Source organism: Herpailurus yagouaroundi, unplaced genomic scaffold (genome assembly GCF_014898765.1).
Source record: "Herpailurus yagouaroundi ecotype Mexico unplaced genomic scaffold, PumYag 202, whole genome shotgun sequence".
Lineage (NCBI taxonomy): Eukaryota > Metazoa > Chordata > Mammalia > Carnivora > Felidae > Herpailurus > Herpailurus yagouaroundi.
Genome location: NW_024412433.1, coordinates 4887411 through 4913556, shown reverse-complemented (window position 1 = coordinate 4913556; position 26146 = coordinate 4887411). Strand labels below are relative to the sequence as shown.

Below are 26146 nucleotides of genomic sequence, written 5' to 3'. Positions count from 1 at the left end.
TCCAGGCTCCGAGCCATCAGCCCAGAGCCCGACGCGGGGCCCGAACTCACGGACCGCGAGATCGTGACCTGGCTGAAGTCGGACGCTTAACCGACTGCGCCACCCAGGCGCCCCAACCATTTTTAAAGCAAATGACAGAGACTTCTCTTTCTTAAGTCACTTTTCTTAGGAAAAAACGACTTCGCGAGAAGATAGGGATGTTCTAGAGTTAGGCCGTGTTCTACGTGATGCTAATCACCTTGCCGCGTCTGAGAAGCTATCTGGCCTGTCTCGCGGGCGTCTCTTCGGCGTGACGTGCTGACCTGTCGCTTATGGCCCCACCGAGGTGGCGGCGTTGGGCCCCTGGAGCGTGCCGTTAGTAAAACCCTGGTGTTTCGTTGTTGCAGACGAGTAACGGAGGCGGGAGCTTAAGCGACTATTCCTCCTCCGTCCCGTCGACGCCGAGCACCAGCCAGAAGGAGCTTCGAATCGACGTCCCTCCCACGGCCAACACGCCCACACCCGTCCGGAAGCAGTCCAAGCGCCGGTCCAACCTCTTCACCGTGAGTGTCGTCCCCGGGAGGGGGCTGCAGGGAGGCTCCCCACAGCTTCAGTTCCTGTCCACCTGTTAGTTGTAGAATCCCCACTAAGCATTGGTAGCATCCACGCCGACTTAAGGAGCGGAGCGCTGGTTTCTGTGGAAGCCTGGGAAAACGATGAGAGGCAGAGGCTGGAGTACTGAGTAAAACGCGCGGGGCGCGGGGCGCGGGGCATTCGGGAGCGGGTGTCCCAGGGAAAAGCGAGGACTCGTGGACAGGATTTACGACCTCGTGATCGTCTCCGTCTCCAGAGAAAGACCGGTCACGTTGGCTGCGAGGAGGTGACAGAACTGTGCCACAATTCCCAGACGTGTGCCTCTAACCTGCATGTGAGACTCATAAGCCATTTCGATGCACAGCTCCCCCTCCTTCTTCTCAGGCTGTAGCGCCTGAGAATCTACCACTGGGGGGGTGGCTCCCGGCACCAGGAGCCTTCAGTGTTTTTAGAGGCTGGCGGACGTGAGGCTCTCCTCTTGGACTCTTCTTCAGAGTCACTTACCGAGCCTTTTAGAAACTGTAAATCAGCTCTCTGGGCTTAGATTTATGAACTCAGGGCCTGTATGTGGGCCCCAGGCATGTGTCGTTTTTAGAAGCTCCCTGGACGATTGGGAGGCAGAGAACCCCTGAACTAGGGGGGAGGCAAAGGCGCTACTACTGAATCCCTTCCCGTACACACGGCAGACATTACCAATCAATCGTGAAAGGCTCTGCAGTTGAGCCCAGAACTCCAGGCAGAACACATGTCCTGTGACTGGAGTTGTTTGCCTTGAGAAGAACATTTTTCTTTCTTGGGACCCGGTCTGTGCATTAAAAATACATGCTTTTGTTTTGTTTTATTTATTTTATCTTATGACTATTATTGAGAGAGACCGAGTGCGAGCAGGGGAGGGGCAGAGAGAGAGGGAGACACAGAATCTGAAGCAGGCTCCGGGCTCTAGCTGTCAGCACAGAGCCCGACACGGGGCTCGAACCCACGATCTGTGAGATCATGACCTGAGTTGAAGTCGGATGCTCAACTGACTGAGCCACCAGGTGCCCAAGTATATGCTTTTAACGTAGTGGTTGTCAACCAGGGTGTTTTTGCTTCCTGGGGATATTTGGCAGTTTCTGGAGAAACTGTGAGTTGTGACAACTGGGAGCCGGTCGGGTCATGGGTAGCACCCGGGGTTGCTGCTAAATATCCTACAAGTACCCGCCAGCCCTACGCCAGAGAGTCACCCGGCCCCTAATGTCGGTTGGTGCCCCGTGTTAACCCACTGGGCTTGTCCTTTTGGTGGATTGCTGCTGACCGAGGTGCGGATAAGCCCAGTGTTTCCTGTCTTGACCTAAAGGGGGGCTCTGCAGGGGTGGCTGGGGGCCCTGCTCACCTGCTGCCCTTATTTAGAGATGGCGTTCTGGTGACCTGTGTGGCTGCCGAGCACGGTAACACCCCCCGCACCTTTCCTACCACGTTCGAGGCCACTTTCCCACTGGATCGTCATAACCGCCAAGGTCGGCTGCCAACGGGCCCGCCCCTTTTCTGTGCCGTACCGCGTGGGTTCTGCCTGATGCTGCTGCTGCGGGAGGCACAGAGCGAGGACCAGACAGACCAGGCTCGGACCCCAGCCTCCACTGCTGGCCGCTGGTCCCCCTCGGCGAGCTGCTTAGCCTCTCTGAGCTGCAAACTGCAGCATTCTCTGTGGACAGTGCTGCTGGAGGAATCCTCCGTGGGGGCAAAGGGCCTTCGTGGCCTGGCCTTTGTTTTTCTCTCGGTGCTGTTGCAGTCAGAAAAAGGATTTCGGACGGCGCAAAGCAAAAGCAGGTGCAGGACCACGTGACAGCCTGGGAGGGAGGGGAGGCGGGCGTCCGGTTTGCTTAAATTCGTTCATGGCTTCAGAGGCCGCGTAGTGAAATTACACACCCAAGAGTGATAGCAGTCCCCACCTCGGCCCGACACTGGGAGCCCCGTGCACCCCAGGCCAGGGTCTTTGGCTGCGGAGATGTCACCCACAGACAGGCTGCGTGCTCACTTGGGACTCGTGGACTCGGGACACCAAGTCCCGAAGGCGCGGGGAGGGTCGGCGGTGAGCAGGACGCCCCCCGGGCGTGAGTGAGGGAGCAGTGAGGGCTTCGAACACAGACCAGGAAGTTCTCTGTATCCTTGCCACACCTGTTAGGGCCCAGCAGGAAGAAAGGACACTCAGGCTCACCGTCATTTCCCAGGGTCACATTTACCGGTCACTGGCTTTGGTCTCTATTCCAAGGAAAGAGGTGAGAAGCCAGGGAATATCGTTAAAAAGGGGGCTATCGATAAAGAGAGCGGTGGCCCATCCCCATTCCTGCCCCTTACGAGGCTGGCTCTGGAGTTGGAACGTGCCAGAAAATCTCATCCCTGGCCCTGCCCACTAGGTGACCATGACAACCCCGGTCGCTTACAAAGGAGAAAACTTTAAGGCAGGAAGAATGCGAGTAATAATAACTCGGTTGATACATACTTCCTTGCTGTCTGCAGAGACTGGTTTTCCTCTCTGTCAGGAGTAGTTCTTGCGAGAGTCAACCCACGTTCAAGGGAAAGTGTTGTGGAGAAGAAGAAGGGGCGAGAGAGAGCAGAGAGGTGAGGATATGGTCTTTTCGCTGCTGCTTTGGGCCGTGCGTGCGTCCGAGAGGAGGCCGGACCCCCAGCTGTCCCGGCCAGGCGAGGCAGGTGCCAGAGCCAGCAAAGTGCCCCCTGAGGGCTACTGAAAACCCCCTTTCGTCATGCCAGGAGCAGCGTATCTGATAACGCAGAAGCCTGCCCGAGAACCTGTTAGTTACTCCTGCCCACCCTCTCTTTAAATGTTGGGAAACAGTCTTGAGAGTAAACCGTTTCAGAAATTGAGTCCAGCTGCGCTGCTGTTCTTGGCGGGAACAGAAACTTGGGGTCATGAAAGAAGCCAACGCCACGGTGGGTTTGCCTCGTGGTGTTTAAGGAGAAAGGCTGCGATCCCAGGCGGGAGCCAGATGTGGGCCACTACTGGGTTTGTCGTCGAACGAATCCGTGGCGGTGGTGATGGTGACGTGTGTGTATTTTTAAGGTGAAGAGCTTAGAAATATTAACTCCACTAGATGTCAGTGTCATCCAAGGAATGAAAAGCGGCAAATTAATTTTGAAATTGTAGCAATTAGGGAACTAGATTCTCATTACTAGTAGCGTGCACCTATTTTTAAATACGTAAAATTCACAGGCTCTTCATACTTGGCAATCGTTGGTAATTATGGGCTCAAATTGGCAAAACGTGTATTTATCTAAAAGCGTCTAGTAGGAGGACAGATGTGCCTTATGGCGAACATCTTAGTAAAGATCCCTACAGCCTGGAACTGTAACACCCGGGTGAAGGGGCGCTGTCCACCTTATTTATTAGACCGTCATAAAGAGGCCAGAGTTAATTAAGTAGTACACACATCATTTTTCAAATACCGTGCTTATAAATTTCACAGAATAGACCTGCAACGTACCCACCACTCCGGGCTCACGTTTTGCAGTCACAGATGTTTGTTTGCATATACGTGCGTTTTTAGACAGAAATCACATGCACTCTAGAATAAACTGGGATAAACACACAAGCTAGAATAAACTTAAAATCGCTCCTGTGGTAGCCAGTTCGTGTTACATTTGCAGTAGGGATCCATCAGAAGGTAAATAATACCTTAACTTTGCTTTTTGCTTTGGAAAAAAAAAAACCACGGTTTTGAGAAAAAGAAGTATTAAAAGGCTCCGTCCATTCAGTGTTTGGTTTTCTAATATGGGTTCTTAGGACAGTTAATTCCGTGTCGTTGCACTAAAGTACATGTGGTTAAGATGTTGTACGAGAAAATATTTTCATACAGAGGAGTAAAAAACACGTGCACGTACTTACCACCCAGCTCATCAAACACAAGCATTTTGCTGCCGCTGCTGCTCCTACTAAAGAAATAACACGTCTTGGGTAAAAGTTGAAGCCCTCCAGGTGTGCGTCCTGAATACAGCCCCCACCCCCCCCACCCCCACCCCTGCAACGTGTCTGAGGATCAGCATGACCTTGAGTTTGGTGTTTATCGTCTGTATCCGTGTCTGCAACTAAGGCATGTGTCTGTGACTGCGCGCTGCCTTGCCTTGCCTCTTTTCAGATGTTAAAATAACAGTGTCATTGACACGATCCTTTCAAAACCTCACCCTGTCACGCCGATCCCATTAGAACAGAGCCAGGCGTACCCAGTGACCACGTTGTGAAAAGACTCCAAGAAACTCTCCGTAAAAACAGGCAGCGAGGTTCATGGTGTGAATAGACGCGTTTGTGTTTTGTGTGTCATAGAGGAGAGTGTGGGTCCTGTCACCGTGTGGCCCGGCAGCCTTTGACTGGTGATGGCTTGCAGGGGAAAAGCAGGCTTCTGTCCGGCGGTGAGGGCTCTTCAGCGATGCTTCCTGTCCCCGTGCGCAGCTGGCGACGGGGGTCCCCTCCATGGCTTCTTGCATCACGTGGGGAAAGGTAAACATTTTTGCAAAGATGGAGGTGGCGACGGGGCTGTCTCTCTCTTCCTGGCCCCCGTGTTCGGTGTCGGCGAGGGTGGAGGTCTCTCTCCGGGCCGCTGCCGACCCCCTTGCGGAGTGTGATCAGCCCTTGTTGGGCGCCAGCTGTGCGCACCTGGCCGGTCGCGTCGCGCGGTGACTCCTGACACGCGCAGCTGGCGCCCGCAGCCGCTCTGTACCGGAGGCTGTCACGGAGCCATTTCAGCACGAGCACAAGGATGCGCTGCGGCTGGTGTCGTCTCAGGGCTGGCGGATGGCTCAGGGGATCTTACTGAAGATACGTGCGTCGCGGTGCTTATGTCCGGCGGGTTTGTCTCCGCGTGGCCCTTGGGTCTCTGTCCTGTTGGCGGGTACTGCAGCCTGCTGGGGGACAGCAGTCGTGGGACTGAGGATCGCGGTCCCTGAGACGTCCGTGTTCTGGCCGTCTCCACCAGAACCTTAGAGCCGTCCGGGAGCCTCTGGGGCATTTTGGCGGTGGAGTCTTACTAACTTTCAAGGTCATTCACCTCCCAGTGCATGATCAGACACTGAGTTTGGTTCTCCAGAACCTGCTTCTGCAGGATCTGGAAGTCTCCTGCTCAGAGACAGGGGGACTGTGGGGACAGATGTGCTGCCTTGAGGAAGATGTTAATTTTTTGTTTGTTTTGTTAATTATTCTGGTTAATAGAGAATAATGAAGGTGGATTTTTCAAATTGGGAAATTTGGAATTAACCAGATTTCAGAAGTATCATTAATGATCTCTGTTGATTTAAAAAAAAAAAAAGTTTGGTTTTTTTTTTTTAAATATTATCACTGGGAGCTTTGAATCTTACTTTACAAATAGAAACCTCGAGTTCCGACTTGCCCGAGCACGTTAGGATATGGCAAAAGGAGAATTTAGGGCTATTTCATGGCTGTAACTGTACGTTATTAATTAAAGAATTAATTAGAAGAGTGAGCCCCTACCCTGTGGCTAAAATTCATGACAAGGAATGGGCTCCCTTTTAGCCCAAATGGACAAACTTTCTTCTACATTTTTCTTCAACTTTCTCTTTGCTGCTGGTTTTATGTCCTGTTACCCCATGCCAGGCTTCTAGCCTCCTAAAGAAAAACGGTGCACAGTGTCTGGCACGTAGTAGGTGTTCAGTGAACGTTGGCTCTTACACCAGCAATGTGGCATGTTCCCTAACGAGCACACATGCTCTTTGAAGCGCCACATCTGAGTTTATCGCAGGGACTTTCCTCTCTCACCCCGTGACGTTGCCCCTTTTAATATTTAAAAAAACTCAGCTGCCCTGTCTTACACCCCTCGGAAACTGGATTTCATTAGCTTTTCATTGCAGCACTGGACACCGCAAAGTCTATTCATTTCATATATCATCTCCGATTTGAAAAGCACATGAAAATGTTTCTCCATTTTCAATATTGCGTGAGTAATGTTCCCATTGAAAAGTAATGGAGTGAAGTTGTCACTTGTCAGCACAGTTATTAAGGAGGACGAGTTTCAGATCTTTCTCTCATAATAAAATAAATCTGTCAGAAAATCATTGTGCTCACACTCTCTCTCATGCCATCGAGAGACGGAGACTGAGCCGCGGCGCGCCTTCCACTTGCCGAAGTCACGGCGTGCGCGGGGTCGCGTCTTCCCCGGGCAGCACGCGGCCACCCTCCCCGCCGGTCGCCCGCGCCCGGGGCCGTTCACGGAACGTGGACAACTCCACCAACAAGGCTGTTCGACCGACCTGGCCGACCAAGCCGCTCGTTTTCTCCCAAGCGCAGATATTTTGCCAGAAGAGATACTTTCAACTTTTTTCCCCTCTGTTATGTTTTGCGGTGTGGCAGGCCAGTTGGATGTGGAGGGTGTTGCTTTCTAACCATCCAAAAGCAACACTAAAAAAATTTAAAAAAATAAAAAACATTAACGGCACCTAGATACGAATGAAGGGTGTACTGTTCAATCGCCCAGCTCCGTCGTTAGCAGAATTTAGAAATCCTTCAGACGTTCGTTAAATATATACGTTTACGTGGTCGGTTTCTCAACCAAGCTGCACAGAAGGAGGCCTCTGCTCCTTGGCTGTATTAACTGCAGGCCCAGAACGTGTTTTCCTGTTGGGTGTTGCTTCGCTGTATGGTCCATTGGTTTCCGGTAATTGAATTTTGAACTCTTTTAAAAAAAAGAATTAAAAGGTAATTCTGCGGTGGAAAAGTAGGGAGAAAAGTTGAGAAAAGCCTGTGTAAAATGACAGATCAGTGGAAATTCAAAGTACTAAACGGTCTGCTTCTCGGACGTGCGTGCATACACGCGCACGCCGTCCGTGGCTTCTCCGTATGGGTGTGCAGAAACTATTCAAATAAGGGCAGACCTGCAGATCCGTGAACCGCAGCCCTCACCCAAATGCTAACTTTATTTTTGCTTTGCAGTCTCGGAAAGGGAGTGACCCAGACAAAGAGAAGAAAGGCCTGGAGGGCCGAGCAGACAGCATCGGGAGCGGTCGAGCCATCCCAATTAAACAGGTACGCCGTTTCCCCCTTTCTTCCCTTCCTGGCGCTGGAGGCACACCTCGGGTCTCTCCTTGCTATGATGCTGGCTCGTGCACCAAGGTTTGTTTGATGTGCTCTGTTGATGAATGTAGAAGTCACTCACTTGACATCAATTAGAAGAGGTTCCTGTGTGTATTAAAATAGGATCATTAGAATAAGAAGAGGGAAAATGTGACAACAGATCTAATGAAGTACAGTCTGCCCGCTGCATATGGAGAGTGTTTCGAGGCTGAGCTGGCTTCAAAGGCCGCCTTTGTAGCTCGGCTTTGATTGGGCCGCTGGCCGCCAGTCGACAGGGGTAAATCAGATCGCTGTACAAGAGCCCCTTGTGATCACAGGAATAGCCCGATGTGGCCCTAATTTGCTCTCGCAGACGGACATCTGAACACTGTTTCAGGCTGGTTTGTAACAACGAGGCAATTAGTTGTGATAATCATAGCCGGTGTGTCAGCTGCGCGCTCTTGTTTGTAATTTGCTAATGAAGGAATTGTAACTTTGATTAGGTTCAGTTTCATTTAGACCTTATTATATAAAGGAACATTTACAGCTGTAATGTGGGGCCTTAATTAAACTTCCTCATTACACAACAGGACTTGAATTCAAGCATTTGTTTTGGCCTGTGTTGCTAGCCTGGAATAGGTTTTCATTAGCCCAGAAACCGGGAACCAAATGACTTTGTGTCTCAAGTAAAGTGGGAATTCACGTGACGTATTTTGCTGTTACGTTCCCAAGGAAAATAAAAATAAAGACTTGGACCCAACGCTGTGGCTCCTGGAAATAGCGTCTTTTACTTTGTGAAAGTATTTGCGAAGTCCAGTTGATTGAGAGTGCGTTCTGCTTGAGAGAGAGAGGAGGGGGGAAAAAAAAATCTGTGGGCAGAATAATAACTCTGCCTCCTGAGAACACGGCTGTGACCAGTTTGTCCCTCTGGGTGATCGCTCTCTGTCAGCTTCTACTGCGGGCACCTGGGCCGTTTCCCAAACCCTTCGGCAGCCCGGCTCGGCCCCGGCCGCCCTCACAAAGGGCCAGAGTCTGGTGCACACACACCTTTGCGCCATCAGGAATGCAGCCGCAGGGGCCGGGCGGGTTCGGTGTGGACGTACCGGAACAGGTTGGCTAGAGCCCTGGCATCCCGGGAGAGGCCCGAGCAGGCACTCCACGGGGTGTTTTCACAAGAGACGTTCAGTTACTTTTTCTTTCTTTGTGTGCCTTCATTTATAAATGGAGCCGTCTAATAAGGCGATTTCAACGTGTGATCTTTCTGCCACCGACGCCGTTTCAACCAGAATTATGAAAACCATTTAACTCCTTTTTCTCTCGTTTAAAACATCGGTCCTGGGACCTTTCCTTTTGGGAATATTAAAACTTAATTCCAGACTGTTTCCTCAATTCACGCCTATTGCCGAGGAGGGGGCTGCTGTCTGTGCGCGAGCCGGGCAGGCCCCCGGTGTAATTGGAACCTTCACTCAATCTCTACCCGGCTCGTCTGCAGTGGGCGGGGGGTGGGGGGTGCTTTACGGGCCGGGTTTTCCGTACGTGTGCCGATTGGAGTTGACCATCAAGCGTAAAATGAGTATCATCCAGTCCTTGGAAGCCTTTCAATTGTGAATGTTCAGAATAATCACGTCAAAATCTAAATCATGGTCTGATTTCCCGAGGAATCGTCGTTGGGGAGCACGTGCAGTTCTCTGCCCCCGTAGCTGCCCCCACGTGCAGCCACGGGTGGACCCCTCCCCGGAAGTGCACACCTGTCAGAGCCCCCCCGCTGCGGCAGAATGTTCCAGGCCTCAGATTCCTCATCTGTTAAGTGGGCTCTGGATGATACCGGCGTCTCCCATAACGCTGGGATGCAGACATTCCAGAGAGAATTTTTTTTAATTCCAGCAACACTGGATTTTCAAGTCAGTCCTGCTCGGGGTTCTTTCGTTGGAGCCTTTCTGTGGGTCCCCGGGATTGATGTGGGTCCAGAGACGGTCATATAGATTTGTCTCCCACGCCCGTGTGTGCCGTGTTTATAAAGGAGCCGAGATCATCAGAGATGGTCTGAATTCCTAACCCTCCCAGCGTCGCGACTCCAGCCAGAGGAAACGAGGAGCCGGGGCCGCAGAGGTATAAAAGACACTTACGGTTTACGCGCTTTTCCCTTCGTGTCCCCTTGAACCCTCCACGTTGCCGCGTTGAGGTGGCCGTGTCGCCCTCACTTTGTGTCCAAACCCAGACCGGGCGGCTTAGGGAAGCGAGGGGGCCAGGGTTCGGAGCCCAGCGCCTCTGCTCCTTGCGCAGCCTGTGGGGGAAAAACCTTCAGAAAGCTTAGAAGGCAAAGTGACGTGTTTTAAATGAAACACGTGAGCCCTGACCTCAGACAAAAATGCCTTCTGCCCAGGGGCGCCCGGGCGGCTCAGCCGGTTAAGCGTCATGTGGCTCATGTCCCAGTCTCACGGTTTGTGAGATCAAGCCCGACGTGGGGCTCTGCGCCGAGAGCACGGAGCCTGCTTGAGACTCTCCCTCTCCCCCCCCCCCCCCCCGCCCCGCACCTCCTCTCTGTCTCAAAAGAATAAACAGACCTTAAAACAAAAAAACAAAAACCTTCTGCCTACAAAGAAGAAACGTCTGAGACTTCCAGAGGCCACAACACGTCCCTCCGGGAACGACGCGGCCACGCTCGCGCTCCGGGCTTGGGCTTGGGAGGACTCACTCCCCTCCCCCCCCCCCCCCCCCCCCCCCCCCCGGGGCCGGTGAGGCTGGTGGGTGTCGCTCCGGCCGGTGTGTTTGATCGAGGCAGGCTCCCTTCTGCCCCTCCTCCTGGGGATCCGGGAAGGCCCAAGCCAAGGCGGCCTTGAGCCCGCTCTGCAGCCGACTTGTGTTCCTGTGGAACGCTCACGTTCCAGTGGATTATTTTCACCATGTTCTGCTCACGTTTTACAACTCGTTCATTGTGGGAACAGCGGCTCCTTCCCCCAGCGTGGGAGCTAGCTGGATCGTGACAGGCGAGGATCCCTTCACTTCCCCTTTTCCGCGGTTAAAGATTCCTCATCAAGAACATAACTGATTTTTCTGCAAAGTAATTTCGTTTCTCGAGGACCCGGGCCCACCTCTCCTTTTTTTGTCCTTTCTGGGGCCTTAGAGGAGAATTGGTTCAGAGAGTTCTGTTTTTCCTTTATTTTTATTCCTCTCTCTCTCTCTCTCTTTTTTTTTTAACTAATAAGATAAAGTCTGTTGGAATAAAAATTAAAAAGCAAAGCAAGAAAAAAAAAAAAAAAAAAAAGCCAGAGGCCCGGCTCAGCGGCGAGTGGGCTTGTCACGTATTAATTTTTCATTGCTGTGGAGAGTTGTACATACATAATCACTTGATTGCAGTGGGAGTTAGGGAGCTCCTATGGTGTCATTTGCATAAATCTTGTTAAGTCAATGGCAGTTAATGAAGTACAAATGAGCCCGGAGAAGGTGACATGGAAATCGTGGGTGGCAGATGGGAGGTCTGTTTGGGGGACGGCAGCTGTGTGCTCTCTTTTCTTTCTTTCCCTTTGGCATTTTTTAATCTCTATATTACGGTACACATACACAGCCTCGGCCCTGGCCTCTCCCCTTCCCGGCAGACTCCTGGCCGGAGCCGGGCCTCACCTCGCCTCCCGCCCAGTAACGGGCACTGTGGTTTGTTTCAACATCCCCGACCTTGGGCCGCTTGTCTTGCGCTTCTTACACAATTGAAAGACATACACGTGTTTTATCTGGTGGGACGCACGAGCCCCTCGCTGAATACTTTGAGAGTATGTTTTTCTCCTGCAAGACCTCGAAGAATCACAAAGAGCAAAAACCGTCTTTGCTTCATTATGCGTCTGTGTGGAGTCTGGTCTCCCCCCCCCCCCCCCCACCTTGAGGCAGGCCACCAGTATTTCTCTGGCGTTAGTCTCCCGCCCGAAGCGGGGTAGGTATTCCCTGGGATGCCCGTTCTCCATCAGGAGCGAGAGGTCCTGGAAGTAGGGGGCCATCCGAGTCAGGCTGCGGCAGAGACCCCTCTCTGTCAGTGCAGACCCCTCCCGCGGGCCCCCGCAGGCCTGTCTCCGTCATCACGAGGGTGTCCCTGGCCTGCTGGTTTGTTTTTCGAAGCAGCAGGTGCCTGCAGGCCTCATCAGGGACTTTTAGATTCGTGGACAAAACACAGCGTCTGCTTCCTGCTCGAAGAAGCTTTTTTTTTTAATCTGTTTCATCAACTGGTTGATATTTTGAGAGGAACTAGTCTCTGTGGCTTTTGAAGAAAGGCAAGCAGAGAGGTGTCTGTGGGCAGGGTGCGTGGGGTGGCCGCTGTGGCAGTCACATGGGAGTCGCCGGGCCGTGGGCTCTTGGTCTGCGAATCCGGCTGAGGCCCTTTCCGGGTTTCGGGGGCCTGAGGGGTAGCGCTGCGGGCCGAGGTCAGCACACTTCAGTTTGTGATGCCCCACGGATACACCAAAGGCATGAAGTGTCCTCAGAACACCTGCTTTTAAGTCTTAATTTTGACCTCGAACCTGGTTGTCAAGGTCCCCTCCGGAGCGGACAGTCGGCCGGGGAGAGTGGGCACTTGTCAACGGCCGCCCGGAGCCCCCAGGAAACCCTTCCCGAGCCTTGAGCGGAAGCGCTGACCGGCGTGGAACTTTCCGGTAGCACTCCGCCGACGGGCATAGGAACTGTTTGAAGCAGTGCACGGTTTTGATTCTCAGCTGAGTAGAAAGAAGCAATTGTCGATGGAGTGAAAGGCGCCTCTGGAGTTAATCCCCTCGGCCAGCCTGCCGCAGGCCGCTGACCCGTGTTGTCTGGTACCCGTGATCAGCACGAGGGGGTGGAATGTGTGGGGCTGACGGAATAAAAGCCCCCTGATGACGCTCACTTTCACCTCTCAGAGTTGGACCCTGCTCGCGGCCGGTTGGTCGACTGCCAGCCGGTGCGTCGGCAGAGGGAGACCAGGCTGAGACTTTGGGGAGATTGAGGGAGAGGAGGGGACGCCGTGTTCTTCCTCCCAGGAGCGCAGGATAGAGGCCGGTTCTGGGGGCCTGCGCCGCCCTCTCCACAGCATCTGCAAGGTGTCCGCGCGATGGCTCACGGCGGTCAGGCCTGACCACAGAGGAGCCAAGGTGAGCAAAAGGCGCCCTGAGAATACGTTGTTCACCCATGTGGCAAATCAGGTCTGCGCGGGCATCAGGGGCCCGGTTAGTTCCCCAGAAGCAGATAATTTACTGACGTGGACCCCAGTGCCCTGAAAGCTAATTTACCTCACTCGGGTGAACAACTCCCTGAGAGCATTGCATCTGGCCTGGTTCGCGACAGACTCAGCCAATTACGATTATTAATTTAATGGGTCAGGTGGGTGCGTCACATGCTTTTAATTTGACTCCTCAAATATCACACCGTCGTTGGAAAAACAGTGCAGAATGTCTGGATGCCTCGGCAGGAAGTTACAGTCGTCTGTCTTTGACTAAATGGGACACGCTTCCCCCCCCACCCCCAGACCCCTTTGTGATAATGTAGGGGGACGATAATACGGTCTGTACAAAATGCTTGAAGAAATTACATTAACCGAAATGCCGAACCCATCATTTAAATATAAATCTGCGAGGCAGTTTCAAACGATACCTCCCCGGTCTTGCTGGCTGGGCTGCAGGAGGGTAGGTAATACAAAGCCGTGTGTGCCTAAGTGCTTTGTACATTGTAAACTGCCGTGCAGACATAATGTTCTTTCCAGGAAGACTCAATGTGTCCTCTGTGTATCCATAATCCAGGAGCTGGGATAATATCTGACTAAGTGATTCATTTCAGCAAAATGTTGTTTATTTTCTCTAAAAGTTCAACAGTGATGGTGAAACCCAATTCCCAACGAGCTCAGAAACATAAGCTCACACACGAGAAGAGGAACGTTCCCCAAAGCGGATGTTGGCAGGCATTGCCAGAACTTGGTTTTGTCGGGTTGAATCAGTAATATTTGTTCTGGGCATTGGTTCTTATCAGGCACAGTCAGCCTATAGCAGTCACATGCTCTCCTGTGTAGACATGCACTGGGTTCCGTGCTGGGGAAGATGTCCACGACCCAGGCCGGGCTCAGATGCGCGGTGAAGACCGCAGTCCTGGTGAATAAGTGTGTGGAAGGGACGCTGGGAGCCCCAGGAGCTAAGGAATGATGGACTCTACTGAGCCAGAAAGGTGGGGAGGAGGAGGGGGAGGAGGGTAGAGGGTAGGGGATGGGGAGGCAGCCACCAGAGGCAGGAGGGGGACAAAATGAGCAGAGCGGCGGGAAGGAGGGGTGCCGGAAGAGGATGTGAGGAGGGGAGTCTGGAAGGGCTGGGGATGTCCTGTGGCCAAAGGCCTTGGCTGGCCTTAATGGGATGTTGGGAGGGGTGCTGGTTTCCCCGTGTCCGCTGCGGAGCGTCCTGCCGTGTTTCCGCACAGTGGTAGGGTGGGGGTGGGGGACTTAGGACAGCATAGAGCTCGGGGCTCCAGGCTCCCCATAAGGGGACTGCACCTGCAGGCAGTGTCCCCGAGGGCCAACCTCTGCAGAGCCATCATGGCCACTGTGCTTCCTAATACGAGGGTCTCCTCCCTCTTGCTACTTTATCCCGTAGGGTTTACGATGCCGGGTACTTAAAATCTGTAAGAGTATCGGCAGTGGCCAACGCTGACTGTTTCTGAGAGCCAGAAACTGTCTCCATTCGACAGATGAGAACAGGAAGGCCCGAGAAAAAAGGAACTTGCCCAGCATCACACAGTGAGTTAGCCTGCGAGGGCTGTGAGGGCCGGGATGACAGAGACCCCCTCGACGAGGGGATTCAGCAACAGACGTTGGCTTCTAGAGACGGGAAGGCCGCAATCAAGGGGATGGCAGGGTTGGTTTCCGGTGTGGCCTCTCTTCCCAGCTTGCATATGGCTGCCTTCCTGCTCTGTCCTCACACGGCTTGTCCTCTGTGCAGCTACTCCTGGGCTCTGTTCCTCTGCTGCAAAGGCCACCAGTCATACTGGAGTAGGGCCCCACCCTTGGGACCTGAGTTAACCTCCATTACCCCTCTGAGGTTCCCTGTCTCCAAGTATGGTCCCACTGGGAGTTAGAGCTTCAACATCTCGATTTGGGGGGCACATAAATCAGCCCATAATGTGGGGCCGATCATAGCAGAGCTGGGACAGGAGCTCAGGTGGGCGTGACCACAGGGCCACCTGCAACGGTCTTTATGATATTCTTCTGCCTTAGGCCTTCCAGATGTTACGAGGTAAGGCCACCATATTCCTGTCCGTATGTTGGAGAATCGAAAGAGCCCACTTTGTGGGGCTCCGTGTCCTGGTCAACAAACACAATATTCAGAATGTCCGGGCTTGAGAGTTTCAGCATAAATCCTCTTAAGTTTCAGTAAACGGCGGTCGCTTGAAATAAGACGTTAGGGGAACGCGTGCTGTCACCAAGCATGTAGCTCCCTCTGTGTGCGGCACATCTCATGATCGCTAAGGCAGTGGAGACCCTTCAGATGGCTTTTCAAAAGAGACACTGAAATAGTCCGTGGTTTCGGTGGATGCTTTCCCGGGCAAAGGTAGCTCCTCGGGACAATGAGCAGATGTCAGGCCTGTGGCTGGGGGTGGCCAGGAAACGCTGGTTGAGTCCACGAGTGCCTGTGGTGCTGGGGTTTATCTTCCAGCTCCCCTGCTGGCCTTCCAGAAACACACGATCAGTTGTGTCCCAAGTCACCTGACCTGTCCCTTTGATAGAGGCCACAGTGCTGTGTGTTAGTGTATCCCAGGTAGAGGGGAGGCCCAGAGAGTCATACATCTCATTCTTGAAAGGGGTGGCAGGAACGCCAGGACCTCACCGTGAAGGTTCAGATCCCGACGCATGACGCGTGGCTGCGGACCCTTCACCACAGTCCGCACGTTTGCAAACGCCGCGTGGAAACAGAGGGTTTGCGACGACGCCTGAGGGAGTCCTAGCATCACAGTCGGACTTCATTTCTGTTCCGTTGAGCAGCTGTGAATGGAAGATGCGGGGTCTCTGCATGTGAGAACCTCGACCACAGACAGGGACTCCTCCCAAGCTGGCTTTTGTCCTTTGTGAATAGAACGTGGACACCTGTCCTCCAGAGGAGTGACACCGGCTATCAAAATCGCACATTTTGTGTAAAAAACAGCGAGAGCGGAACCCCGTGGGGCGTTTGGCTGCTGGACTGGACACTTTCCCCCCAAAATGGGGGCGGGGCCCAGGCCTTACCTGCTGGTACCCCAGGCGTCCTGGGGCCACCGTGGCCCCAACGCGCACTCTGGGCCCACGGCGGGCTCCTGCTTGGTGCTGGCTCCAGAGCCTCTCGCCCCGAGTTCTAGAGAAGGGGTCCTCTTCTCAGGAAAGACAGCAGGCAGTGACATTTTCACCAGGTAGTTTTGAGTAGCAAAAGCACCCTCTCCTTTCCCGCATCTCGCCAAGGGGACCTCTTTCCAGCTGACTTGGCGATGACCAGGTTTTCAGAGCCTTAGTACCAAAGCTGGCAGCTGTAATTAAACAAGTAGGTATTTGACGAAATAGTAGAAAACAAGCACGGAAGGGTTTAGGCACGGGAAGTGTATTTGTACGTAGACATCTTTTATAAAGTACCAAATAATACGGTTATGTTTCTAGACAGGCAAAATAGATACAGTGAACATCTCAGGGCCTCCCCAGACCTAGTCTTCCCCGATTCCGTGAGACCTGCACCCCGCTGTATTTACCTGCTCCCATTTCCACCTGCTTAGGAAGTCCGCACAATTAGGCAGGTTATTGCTGTGTTGGGTTTAGAACGGCAGTGCAGGCCTCCTTCTCCGGGTGCCTGTTGCGCATCAGTTACTGTACTAGAGGCCGTAATGAGATGAGCTCATTTAATTCCCCGCCGACCTAGGGCGGCACTCCTGCCGGCAGCAGACGAGGAGTCCAAGGCTTTGGGAGGTCAGGTCATGCCGTAGACGAGGTCTCCGCACTAACAGCCGTCAGAGCTGGGATTCAAATCCAGGAGTTCTCTTGAGTTTCTTTCTAGAAAAGTCTTCCCTGCCCCATTCCCACTGACTGAAAGTGTCCTCACAGCGACCGTCTTTTCTAAACCGGATCAAAATTCAAGTAGATGGTAGCCTTGCCTTGTGGGGTTCCATGTTTCACACGGGGCCAGACAGCGAGTGCTGTCTGGCACTTAGACCGACCCTGGTACCCATGTGGCAGCATGACCCAGGGTCACCTTCAGGCCCCGAGGTTGACCGATTGATCAGGGCTGGCTCGTGAGAGAGTTTCACCCGTCTAGGCACGTGGGGTCACTTGGGACTCCTTCCCTTCCCTCCTTGAACATGTATGGCTTTGGTTGCTACTGGTCCCTTTTATCTTCCTGTCTTTGGGGCCCAAGTGGAATGCCTTCTGTTCCACAAAAACCTACCTTGTCCTCAAGGAGAGGTAATGTCTCTTCGCCCTCCTCCTTCCAATGACACTTCATCCGGTCTTGGGATCCTGGCCGCCATCTTGTCTGATGAATCTGCTGGTGTGCTTCACGCATCTGCTCCCCTGCCTGCTCACACGCTTACGCAGGGGTGCTGGCTGGCGGAGCTCCTCTCCTGCAGTGGTGAGTAGGGGGAGAGTAGAAGTAGTAGACGAGTAGGCCGCTATTGTAAACTTTGACGTTTGTTGTGAAGAGTGTGTTCCATTGGAGAGGTTGTACTCAGTGTTGGTCTATATTTGAAAAATTGCATAAATTTTAATTCAGTGTTCTTTATGTTTGATTCTTGCATGTACCTAGAATACTATATTTAGGTGTGACACGAGAGGTACATTTTTAAAAATTTTTCTTTTAATGTTTGTTTATTTACTTTTGAGAGAGAGAGAGCACAAGTGGGAGAAGGACAGAAAGAGGGGGAGACACAGAATCCAAAGCAGGCTCCAGGCTCTGAACTGTCAGCAGAGAGCCTGACACGGGGCTTGAACTCACGAACTGTGAGATCATAACCTGAGCCGAATTTGGGCACTTAACTGGCTGAGCTCCCAGGTGCCCCAAGAGGTACCTTTTTTAACCTTCAAAGAAGCAAACCGTTGTCAGTGACCAAAATGATTTTCAAAAACTTTTTTTCTAGAACCTCTCTACTACTTTTTATCATTCATACAGAAGAAATTCCATCTAAGTATCTTCATTATGTGACTTGGTTTGTAAGAATTTTTTTATGTCAAACCTGCAAATTTTCATAACACTGGAGTGTTCTGTAATTGCCAGATTTCTACCCCATTTTTACCCCAGATTTTACCTCACTCTACATCAACTACAGGCTTCATGATTGTAATTTGTGCTAAAACAAGAATATGTTTATCCTCACAATGTTATTCTGTAGGGAAATAATTCATATTATTTTTAATGTGCATTAAATTTTATGGAGATACATAAATATATCTGTTGTACAGACATACCACTGTGGCTATAAATAACCCTCAGGAGACAATTCAGAAATGAAAAGCCCCAAGAAGCAAATAACATGGATGGATACTTGGCCTTTCTTTGCTAATACGCAAAGTATCGGAAATTTAAAACAATGAGAAGTAATTTTATGCTTTGTTTTATAACTAACAAAGCATGATAAAATTCTACTCTTAGCAAAAGTTAGTTTAACAAGAATGTTTAGGGGCGCCTGGGTGGCTCAGTCGGTTAAGCGTCCAACTTCAGCTCAGGTCACGATCGCACGGTCCGTGAGTTCAAGCCCCGTGTCGGGCTCTGTGCTGACAGCTCAGAGCCTGGAGCCTGCTTCACATTCTGTGTCTCCTTCTCTCTCTGCCTGTACCCTGCTCACGCTCTGTCTCTCTCTCTCTCAAAAATAGACATTTAAAAAAAGGATGTTTTAGAAACGCATTGCTGTGTTACTGAACATTGGATGATGTAGCAGTACATAAAGGATGTAAAAAATCCTATTCACTTTGTCCTATTAATCTCTCTGCTAGAAATTTATCCCAAAGGAATGAATGATTCACCAAGAGAGAGGGACAGAATCTTAGATGTACAAAAATGTTCATAGCAGGGTTATTTATAATATCAAAACCCTGGGAACTACAGATGTCCCACAACGAGGACTTAATTAGTGATGGTCAGCTAATAGTGCTAGGTAGACAGCGTCTGGAACTTTCAGAGACCATTTAGAGGTGTGACAAGTGTTTGTGAAATAATCACGGAGAGCGTAAAGCTGTGTATTTATAATAATCAGATCACCAAATGTATACTTGGTTTAAAGTTGGGTGAATAGGAAGACGGTGAGAAACAAAGAAGGCCTTTAATATTTTCAGCTTCTGGTTGTGAAATAATTTTGCAAAAGCTGCAGCAACAGCGTCCCCCAAGCCCCGCACCCAGCGCCCCCTCAGGCCGGCAGGTGCACACAACCCCAGCGCAGCGATCACCGCCGGGCACAGACGGCGGCACTGTGCGCTGAGCTCCTCCGCAGACCTCGTTCTGACTCCATACCTGGCTGCAACCCGGGGTCCCCACATGCATGGGGTCGCTTCACCCCCTTGGCCACCTCCACCCCGAGAGTGTTCCGTGGTCTTCCGTACCTTCCGGAGCTTGCTGCCGTCTTAGAAATGCCGATCGGGGGTATGTCGAGTGCCCTTCAGCATGCCCTGCCTGGAGTGACTGGACTGAGGCTGTGCCTCTTGGGCTGGGGTACCGCAGGAGCGTCGTGTCCTGGGTGCCCTCAGTAGGGGGCACGTGAGAGCCACGCAGCTTCCTGTCGGTGGCGTTGACCTTGGCCATTTGGCTAGGGTGGGCTCTGTCAGGGTTCCCTATAGGAAGTGATTATTTTTCCCTTTGCTGACAATGAATTGATGAATATTTTGGGGAAATACTTTGAAATACCACCACGGTGGTAGTCTGTAAAAACGTTTTTAACGATAGAAGTTGCATTCAATAAGTAGGTTTTAAAAAATGAAGACAATTTCCTTCTGATTAATGTGCATTGTCTTGAATAAAATGCCCTGGGTGCCGTGTGTGTGTGTGTGTGTGTGTGTGTGTGTGTGTGTGTGTAAGTAGAGCAAAGCTAAATTTCCCCTCCTTCACACGGAATGAGCTAGAAGTCTAAATACCACGAAATGCCTCTTCCAATCAAGGAAATTTCAACGTCAGTAGTTACATATACACTAGTGTTTTTAAATACTTACTGCCCTTTTAGTAATATGCACCATGCAAAATTATTTCACAGCCCAAAAGGACAGCTAAGGGGAGCCCCAGGGCGAGGAAGAGCCTGGAGGGGGTGGGCGGGGTGGGGGAGGTGAGGAGGAGCCCCAAGTGGGTGGGAGGAACCCCCAGGGCAAGTAGGTGCTATCAGCATTGGGAGTGTGAGCGGACCTGGTGAGACTGGAGAGGCAGTTTGCAAACTTACAGGGAGCCAGAGGCTGTGGGCCTTGAAGGGTGAGCACACAGTAGGTTCTCAGCGGATCCTAAGAGCGAGTAAAGCTTTGAGCACCACTCTGGCCCAGGTGCGATGCCAGGTTGCTGTAATGCAGGAAACTTCATGGAGGTCCTTCTGCCAACCAACATGTGTTGGGTTTCATCTCAGATCTTTTTTTTTTTTTTTTTTGCATGAAAATTGAAGTTCTATTTGAGATTTCTCCTATTTTTTTTAAGTAATTCCTTACGTATTCATATATCTGTGTATTTTTGTAATATATTAACAGAAACAAATGCTGTGTATTAACCGTAAGAGGTTTTTTTCCCCTCCTCATCATTCCATTTTTACCCAAACAATCATGTGCTCTGCTGGTGTTCATACTGGACTTACAGTGGCCTCGCGTAACAAGCATGCTGTTTCCAAAGCCGGACGAGGTCCGCGGTTTACACGTGGGGAAACTGAATCCCCGGGAAGGTTCTGTGACTTGCCCAGGGTTCCACCTCATTATGTGACAGGATCCAGGACCCGTCTCTTCAGACGCTCACTCTAGCGCTCTTTCCACTATTAACGCAGACATCCTGGGCATTTTCTTCTCCCTTGGGCTTAAAAATAGGTAGAAATAACAAATAATGTTTGCACATACCCTGATTATATTGCGACTGGCCACTTTTTTCCTAAGTTGCGTCCTAAAGCTCCCTACTGTTTGATCTCACTATTGTGAAAACGAGGAAGAGAATAACTAAAAATGATCACGTTTGCAAGGACCTGGTTCCTGTGCCATTTATTTATCCAGCAGGCTCGCCGATGCCCCCACCGCAACCCAGTGAGACTCGGGGGTGCTTTTCTTTACGTCTTACAGATGATCAAGGTGAGGCTTCGCTCGCACGACTTCCTAAAGCCTGTAGGAGGCAAAGATGGGATTCAAACCCACGTCTGCCTCTTTCCAAAGCTCCCCCGCCCCCGGTCTTCACAGTTAACGGCCTCATCTCCGGCTGAGCTTGCCGTGTGACTCCCTCGGTTACAGTAAACATCCAGGCACCGGGTAACCCAGAGGCCGCTGCAGCCGCGTCTCCTAAATGACGCCGGCACGGCGGGGCCTTCGGCTGGGGGCACCCGCGCTCCACGGTACAGCCAGACCTTCCGCGACAACTCCTTCCCACCCCCCCCCACCTCCCGCCCCCGTTCCAGAAACCCTCTAAGTATATTCCGCAGCGGTTGTTTGTAATTGGAGTATCTGGAATTCACTGTGGTTTTAATTAGTTGATTACTAGTTCTTTAAAATGTACTGTACTCACTGTGGGTCTTGCAAATTGGTAACTGGTAGCTACCAGTATAATTAAATATTTCAGAGCACTTGGCTACAGCGGCATTGAACTGTGAAGAAATAATATTGTATAGCCAATCAAAAAGAGATCCTTGTAAACTCATTTACGGCAGCAGTGTGTGTTAGGGCCATCATAGACATGCTTACTGTAGGAGAAATTAAAGATACAATTTTGTGCTAAGAGGCAATATAGAAATTAGTTCCTGAATTACTTGTTAATTGATTTGGTAATTCCCTTGGGTCTGTATGCTCTTCTCCCCCTCCGCCCCTTTTTTGTTGTTGTATTCAGTTAACGGTGACTGTTCCCAGAGCAATAAAAATATTTTTCACACTTAGATCAGCTACGTCCTTCCATCAGACTGCTCGCATTCGTATTTGCAGAACCAAAAAAAATACCTGCCTTAACTACAACCAGCATATTGTTGTTTTATGTGTTCTCATCAAGGTAACCAGCGCGTGCATTTGTGGGACTGGATAATTTCAGCAAAAAGGAAGCGCATTTTTATGTCTCGTGTTTGAGGAGGTTTCTCTGATTTTTTTCCCCCCTTTTCCTAATGGAAGCCCTCATTTTATTACCAACAGTGGAAGAGATTTGGCAGACTTGATTTATGGAAGTCTTATTGTTTCCAATTCAGCAAGAATAACCATACAAAAGGCCATTTGTAGGAAAGTGCAGATTGCTCCTAGAAATGATACTGGCAGAGGATGAGGCCTGTTTCTCCTGTGGCGATTGAGGGTGGGTCAGAGGAGAGCACTGTGCCCCACAGGCTGGCAGGGGGAGCGCCTGGGGCCCGGCTCCCTGCCTCGGGGCTACGCCTTCCCCTCCTGCTGGCTGACGGACGGGAAACGACGTTGGGCTTCGTGTACGAATTTATGCTGCTCTGTGCGGGAGGCAGCGACTGTCGTCCTTCGGGACTTTTGAGACCAGACACGGTGGCCTCACACGCATTTCTCGTACCTTTTGGCTGTACTTGGGGCCCAAAAGGGGATATAGAAGACTCCTTACCAAATAGGGTTACCTTAATCTGAGGCCAGTCGGTTATATTTTCTGATGGGCCCCCCCCCCCCCTCACCGACGTGTCGAAGCATCATTATGCTTTGGCTAAATTCAGGGCAGTGGATGTGCATTTCAGCGTCTGCTCTTAAAAACCTGTGATGATGATTTGTATTCAGTTGGGCAAAGCAGACCGTGTTTGCATTCAGCCCTGTCTCTATTAAAAAGTACGAAGGTAGGGCAGTAGAAGGTAACGTTGATTCTGAAATGTGAAAGCCCTCCCAGTTTTAAGAGGCGTCCTCCGTTGGGCTACTGTTGAGCATGCCCTTTGGCGAAAGAGCCGCCTGGCCGGTCGTTGGCTTTGGTGGGCAGACAGGGAATACTTGTGTGTGCCCTGTGCTCGAGAGGGAGTCCTTCTCGCTGCCCACAAATGGGGTGGCTGCTGTTCCCCTCGTTTTCGTGGTTCTTTTGGGGCCCATAAAGCAAAATGCAGCTTCTGCCAGGAGGTAACTGCTTGGGCACACCTGGCACCTGACTAAGGCTAACAGGTGTGTGCCGAGCCTCACCGTCGTGCACTGTGGTTCTGTTTATTTCTAACTCCATCTAAGTCCCTCCACTCCCCTTACCCCCCGTCTTCAATCTTTTCTCGCACGGCCAGCCATCTTGAAAGTTCTTCGTGCAGGTTCCTCGGGAACTTGACCTTCTATCACTTTCCTCCACTGATTATTTCAAAATGACCCGAATTTAGCTTAGCAACCCCAGAAGCGGCGGTTTTATAGCCCCCTCCCCAATGCCTGTGACCTTGCTGGAGTTAGAAAACTGCTTTCAGTTTTCACGTGGCACGGATGGTGGCTCCCTTGTTAGAGAACTTAGCACCAGGTCCCATCACTGACCCTGAAGTGGGGTGGGGGCAGTTCACAAGCCTGGGCAGTTTCGTAGTCTTGAATTGTGCCTCTCTCCACACTGCAGAGAAGAAATACGTCCCCTCGAGGGATTAGAAGGACACAGCTCTAAACGCTGTATTTTTTAAATATATGTGACTTTTATCTCCAGCTTCATAAGTGTATCTTACACTTGAGTATGTTTTCTGTGGTTAAATTGCTGATTGTCTCCAAATGTTTGAGTGAAGTTCATGCTCCACTAAAGCTCACCTTGCTTATTTACCAGGGCCCTGACCTGAGCTCCCCAGTGTTTACCGGGGCCCTGACATGAATGCCCAGGGTTTACCAGGGCCCTGACCTGAGCTCCCCGAGGTTTACCAGGGCCCTGACCTGAGCACCCCAGGTACAGATCATAGGCACATCTCCTGCCATGCAAGGACTGAGAGATTTGGAGCAGGAAGTGAGGGCTGGCAGTGAATCTCCAAGGTGAATATTTCTCCATGATATTTCTCATGATATTTCTGCACTTTAATGACTATTTCTACTAATACTTGTACTAATAATTTTTAATGGTTCACACTGAGTAGGTGACATTTTGATACATTAATGAACCTTATCAATGACTTTTAAAAGTTCTCTGGCCTGCCAAGAGGCCTTGCCCCGGCCCCCCAAAGGAAGGGTGAGAGTGGAGCGTCCAGAGTCGCGGGCTCTCTGTGAGCTGTAAATAGTGGGTGCCACACCAGACACCGGCTTTGAGAGTCAGGTCCGTCACCACCTTGGGTCAGAGGCGCTGAGTCCCGCTTCCAAGGTCTGTCGCAGAGGACCTCCCTTCAGAATCATCTGCTTGCGCTGAAATCTGTCAGAATACTTGAGAAGCCTGAGCCTCGTGAGCGGAAGGGCGTTGCACAGCGGTGGCTGTGTCTGGCTGGGAGGCAGAGGGCCCACGGGGGGCCTGCGGGTCAGGAGAAGCTTCAGGAATTGGAAATGCTGGAGATTTGGACCGGGCGGCTCAGGGACACTCCCGCTGTGGGTGCACGAGGCCTCCCGGGGACCGAAGCTTGCCTGGGCCACCGTGGGTCCCAATGATGGGGTGTGTTTGCGCTAGAAGGTGGGGCGATTGGACAGGATCATGACAGATGTCCCAAAGAGAGGACAGTGCAGATAATCGTAGTGAGTTTGCTTTTTGGGGGACGAGGGTTTTCTGGTTTGTTCTTGGGTTTCCGGGAAGTAACGGACATGACTCTGGTACCTTTTTGGGTGCAAGATTTGCCACAAGAGGAAACCTGTTGAAAACAATGAAGTAAGAGCCAACCGATGCTGTGACCCGTGCCAGGCCCTGGGGCTGACCCGTCCACGTGTCAGCCTGCTCGAACACACACACAAGGTTTGTTTGTTTTTTTTTGTTTTGTTTTGTTTTGTTTTACCTTTTTGGCAACTGGTGTATCCCAAGCCTCTAGAACAGTAGGCTCTCAATAAATAGTTATTGAATGGGAAAAACCCTCAGTGGTCACAACCACCTTATGTGGGTAATAGCCTACTTCCCATTTTCCACACCGAGCGAGCGCTCGGAGAAATCAGGTCGCTCACACAGTGTCACACAGCCTGGAAATGGTATCGCCGAGGCTCGGGCGTTATGTGACTTCCCAGGAGTCGCGTTTGTTCTGGAAGGACCCGGGGAGGCTCGGCGAGGACCCGCCCGGCGGAGGGTGCCTTAGCTGATAAACTTCTGGAGCTGGAGGGCTGGAGGACGGGCCAAGGTAGGATTCAGGCTCGAGTGTCCCTGGACAACGAGTTGCCCTCAGAGTGGAAGGTGGAGAGAGTTCTGGGAGCTTTCGCTCACCTGGGCAGTGTCCCAAGTGCACTCGAAGACTGCAGAGTCCGCGTGTCACGTGCGTGTGACGTGCGTGTCACTGGGTGGCGCACGGCTGAGCACGGGCTGGGCCGCGCCAGGGTAACGGGTACCTTCTCCCGGGGCTCACGGCACCTTTACCGCTCTTCCCCCTGCGGGTGCCTCTGAGAAAGGGCGGAGCTCGTGTCCTCATTTGCAGGACACCTCACTTGGGGCTCGGTCCTCAGTCTTGGAGAATCAGGTGTTACCGTTTGGAGCTGTCGTTCGACGGGCTGCTGGGAAGAGGCCGGTCTCGGGATCTGGGACGGCGTGGACCGGGAGGGTGGCGTCAGGACATTCCCTACAGCCCGCGTGTCTCGACGGTTCGCCACGCTGCGGGCTTGCGGTGGAACCTGGCCGTCCTCGGCCAGCATTGTCCTGGGGCCTGCAGAGGACCGCCTTCCGCTGCCCCCCGTTCCTAGCGGGTTCTGGCGGTGCGGGGGGAGCCGGGCCACTCGTGACCTTTGTCACAATTCCATTTTATTGGTCACGGATTAATTTCCTTCGTGTCCTTTATAGCGCGGGGCAGCCTCCGCACCGTGTCACCTTGATTTCCGAAGGCGGACGTCCTTTCAGGACGGACACCCTGTGCCGTGTTAACCAGGTTCTGACTGGCTGAGAACTCTGAGCAAGAAAGGGCCGCGGCTGGGTGTCTGAGTCAGTGTTGGCCAAATAGACGCTGACTGCCGCAGAGGATTCATTCACGTAGCAGGGGTCTGGTAGCGTTCCTTCCCTTCTGCGGGGAAAATCGTTGGCTTTTTATACATCGTAAAGAGGTTTCTTTCTAACGTTGACGATAAATGCTTTTGAGTTTTGCAGACCACATACCTAATTTCTCCATCTGTGTCTTTGTGGGAAATCCCACGCACGTGGGAGCGTTTGGTGTCCAAGCACGACCGTGACTTCCGTCCTTGCAGTGCTGGGTCGTGGCTTTGTGCTGGGCTGTGTGGCAGGCGCAGGACGGACAGCAGGCTCCCTCGGGCCAGTGCCGGGGGCAGGAAGACCTCAGCGTGGGGGGCGTGTGACCCAGAGCTGGGGCACACTCTCCCAGGAGGGGGGGGGG

General features: G+C 51.9%; 1 protein-coding gene across 17 annotated transcripts in view; it reads left to right on the top strand.

Annotated features, from left to right (window-relative positions):
• AGAP1 (ArfGAP with GTPase domain, ankyrin repeat and PH domain 1) overlaps positions 1–26146 on the top strand; it is a 548021-nt gene that overhangs the window by 264552 nt on the left and 257323 nt on the right. For all 17 annotated transcript variants that reach the window (XR_005783188.1, XM_040450592.1, XM_040450586.1 and 14 more), the window contains 2 exons: positions 387–542; positions 7505–7597. Coding sequence is in view for 16 of the 17 variants with exons in the window: in XM_040450592.1 (XP_040306526.1) it covers positions 387–542; positions 7505–7597 (249 nt within the window). In the remaining variant the exon portion in view is untranslated. The remainder of the gene's footprint in view (positions 1–386; positions 543–7504; positions 7598–26146) is intronic.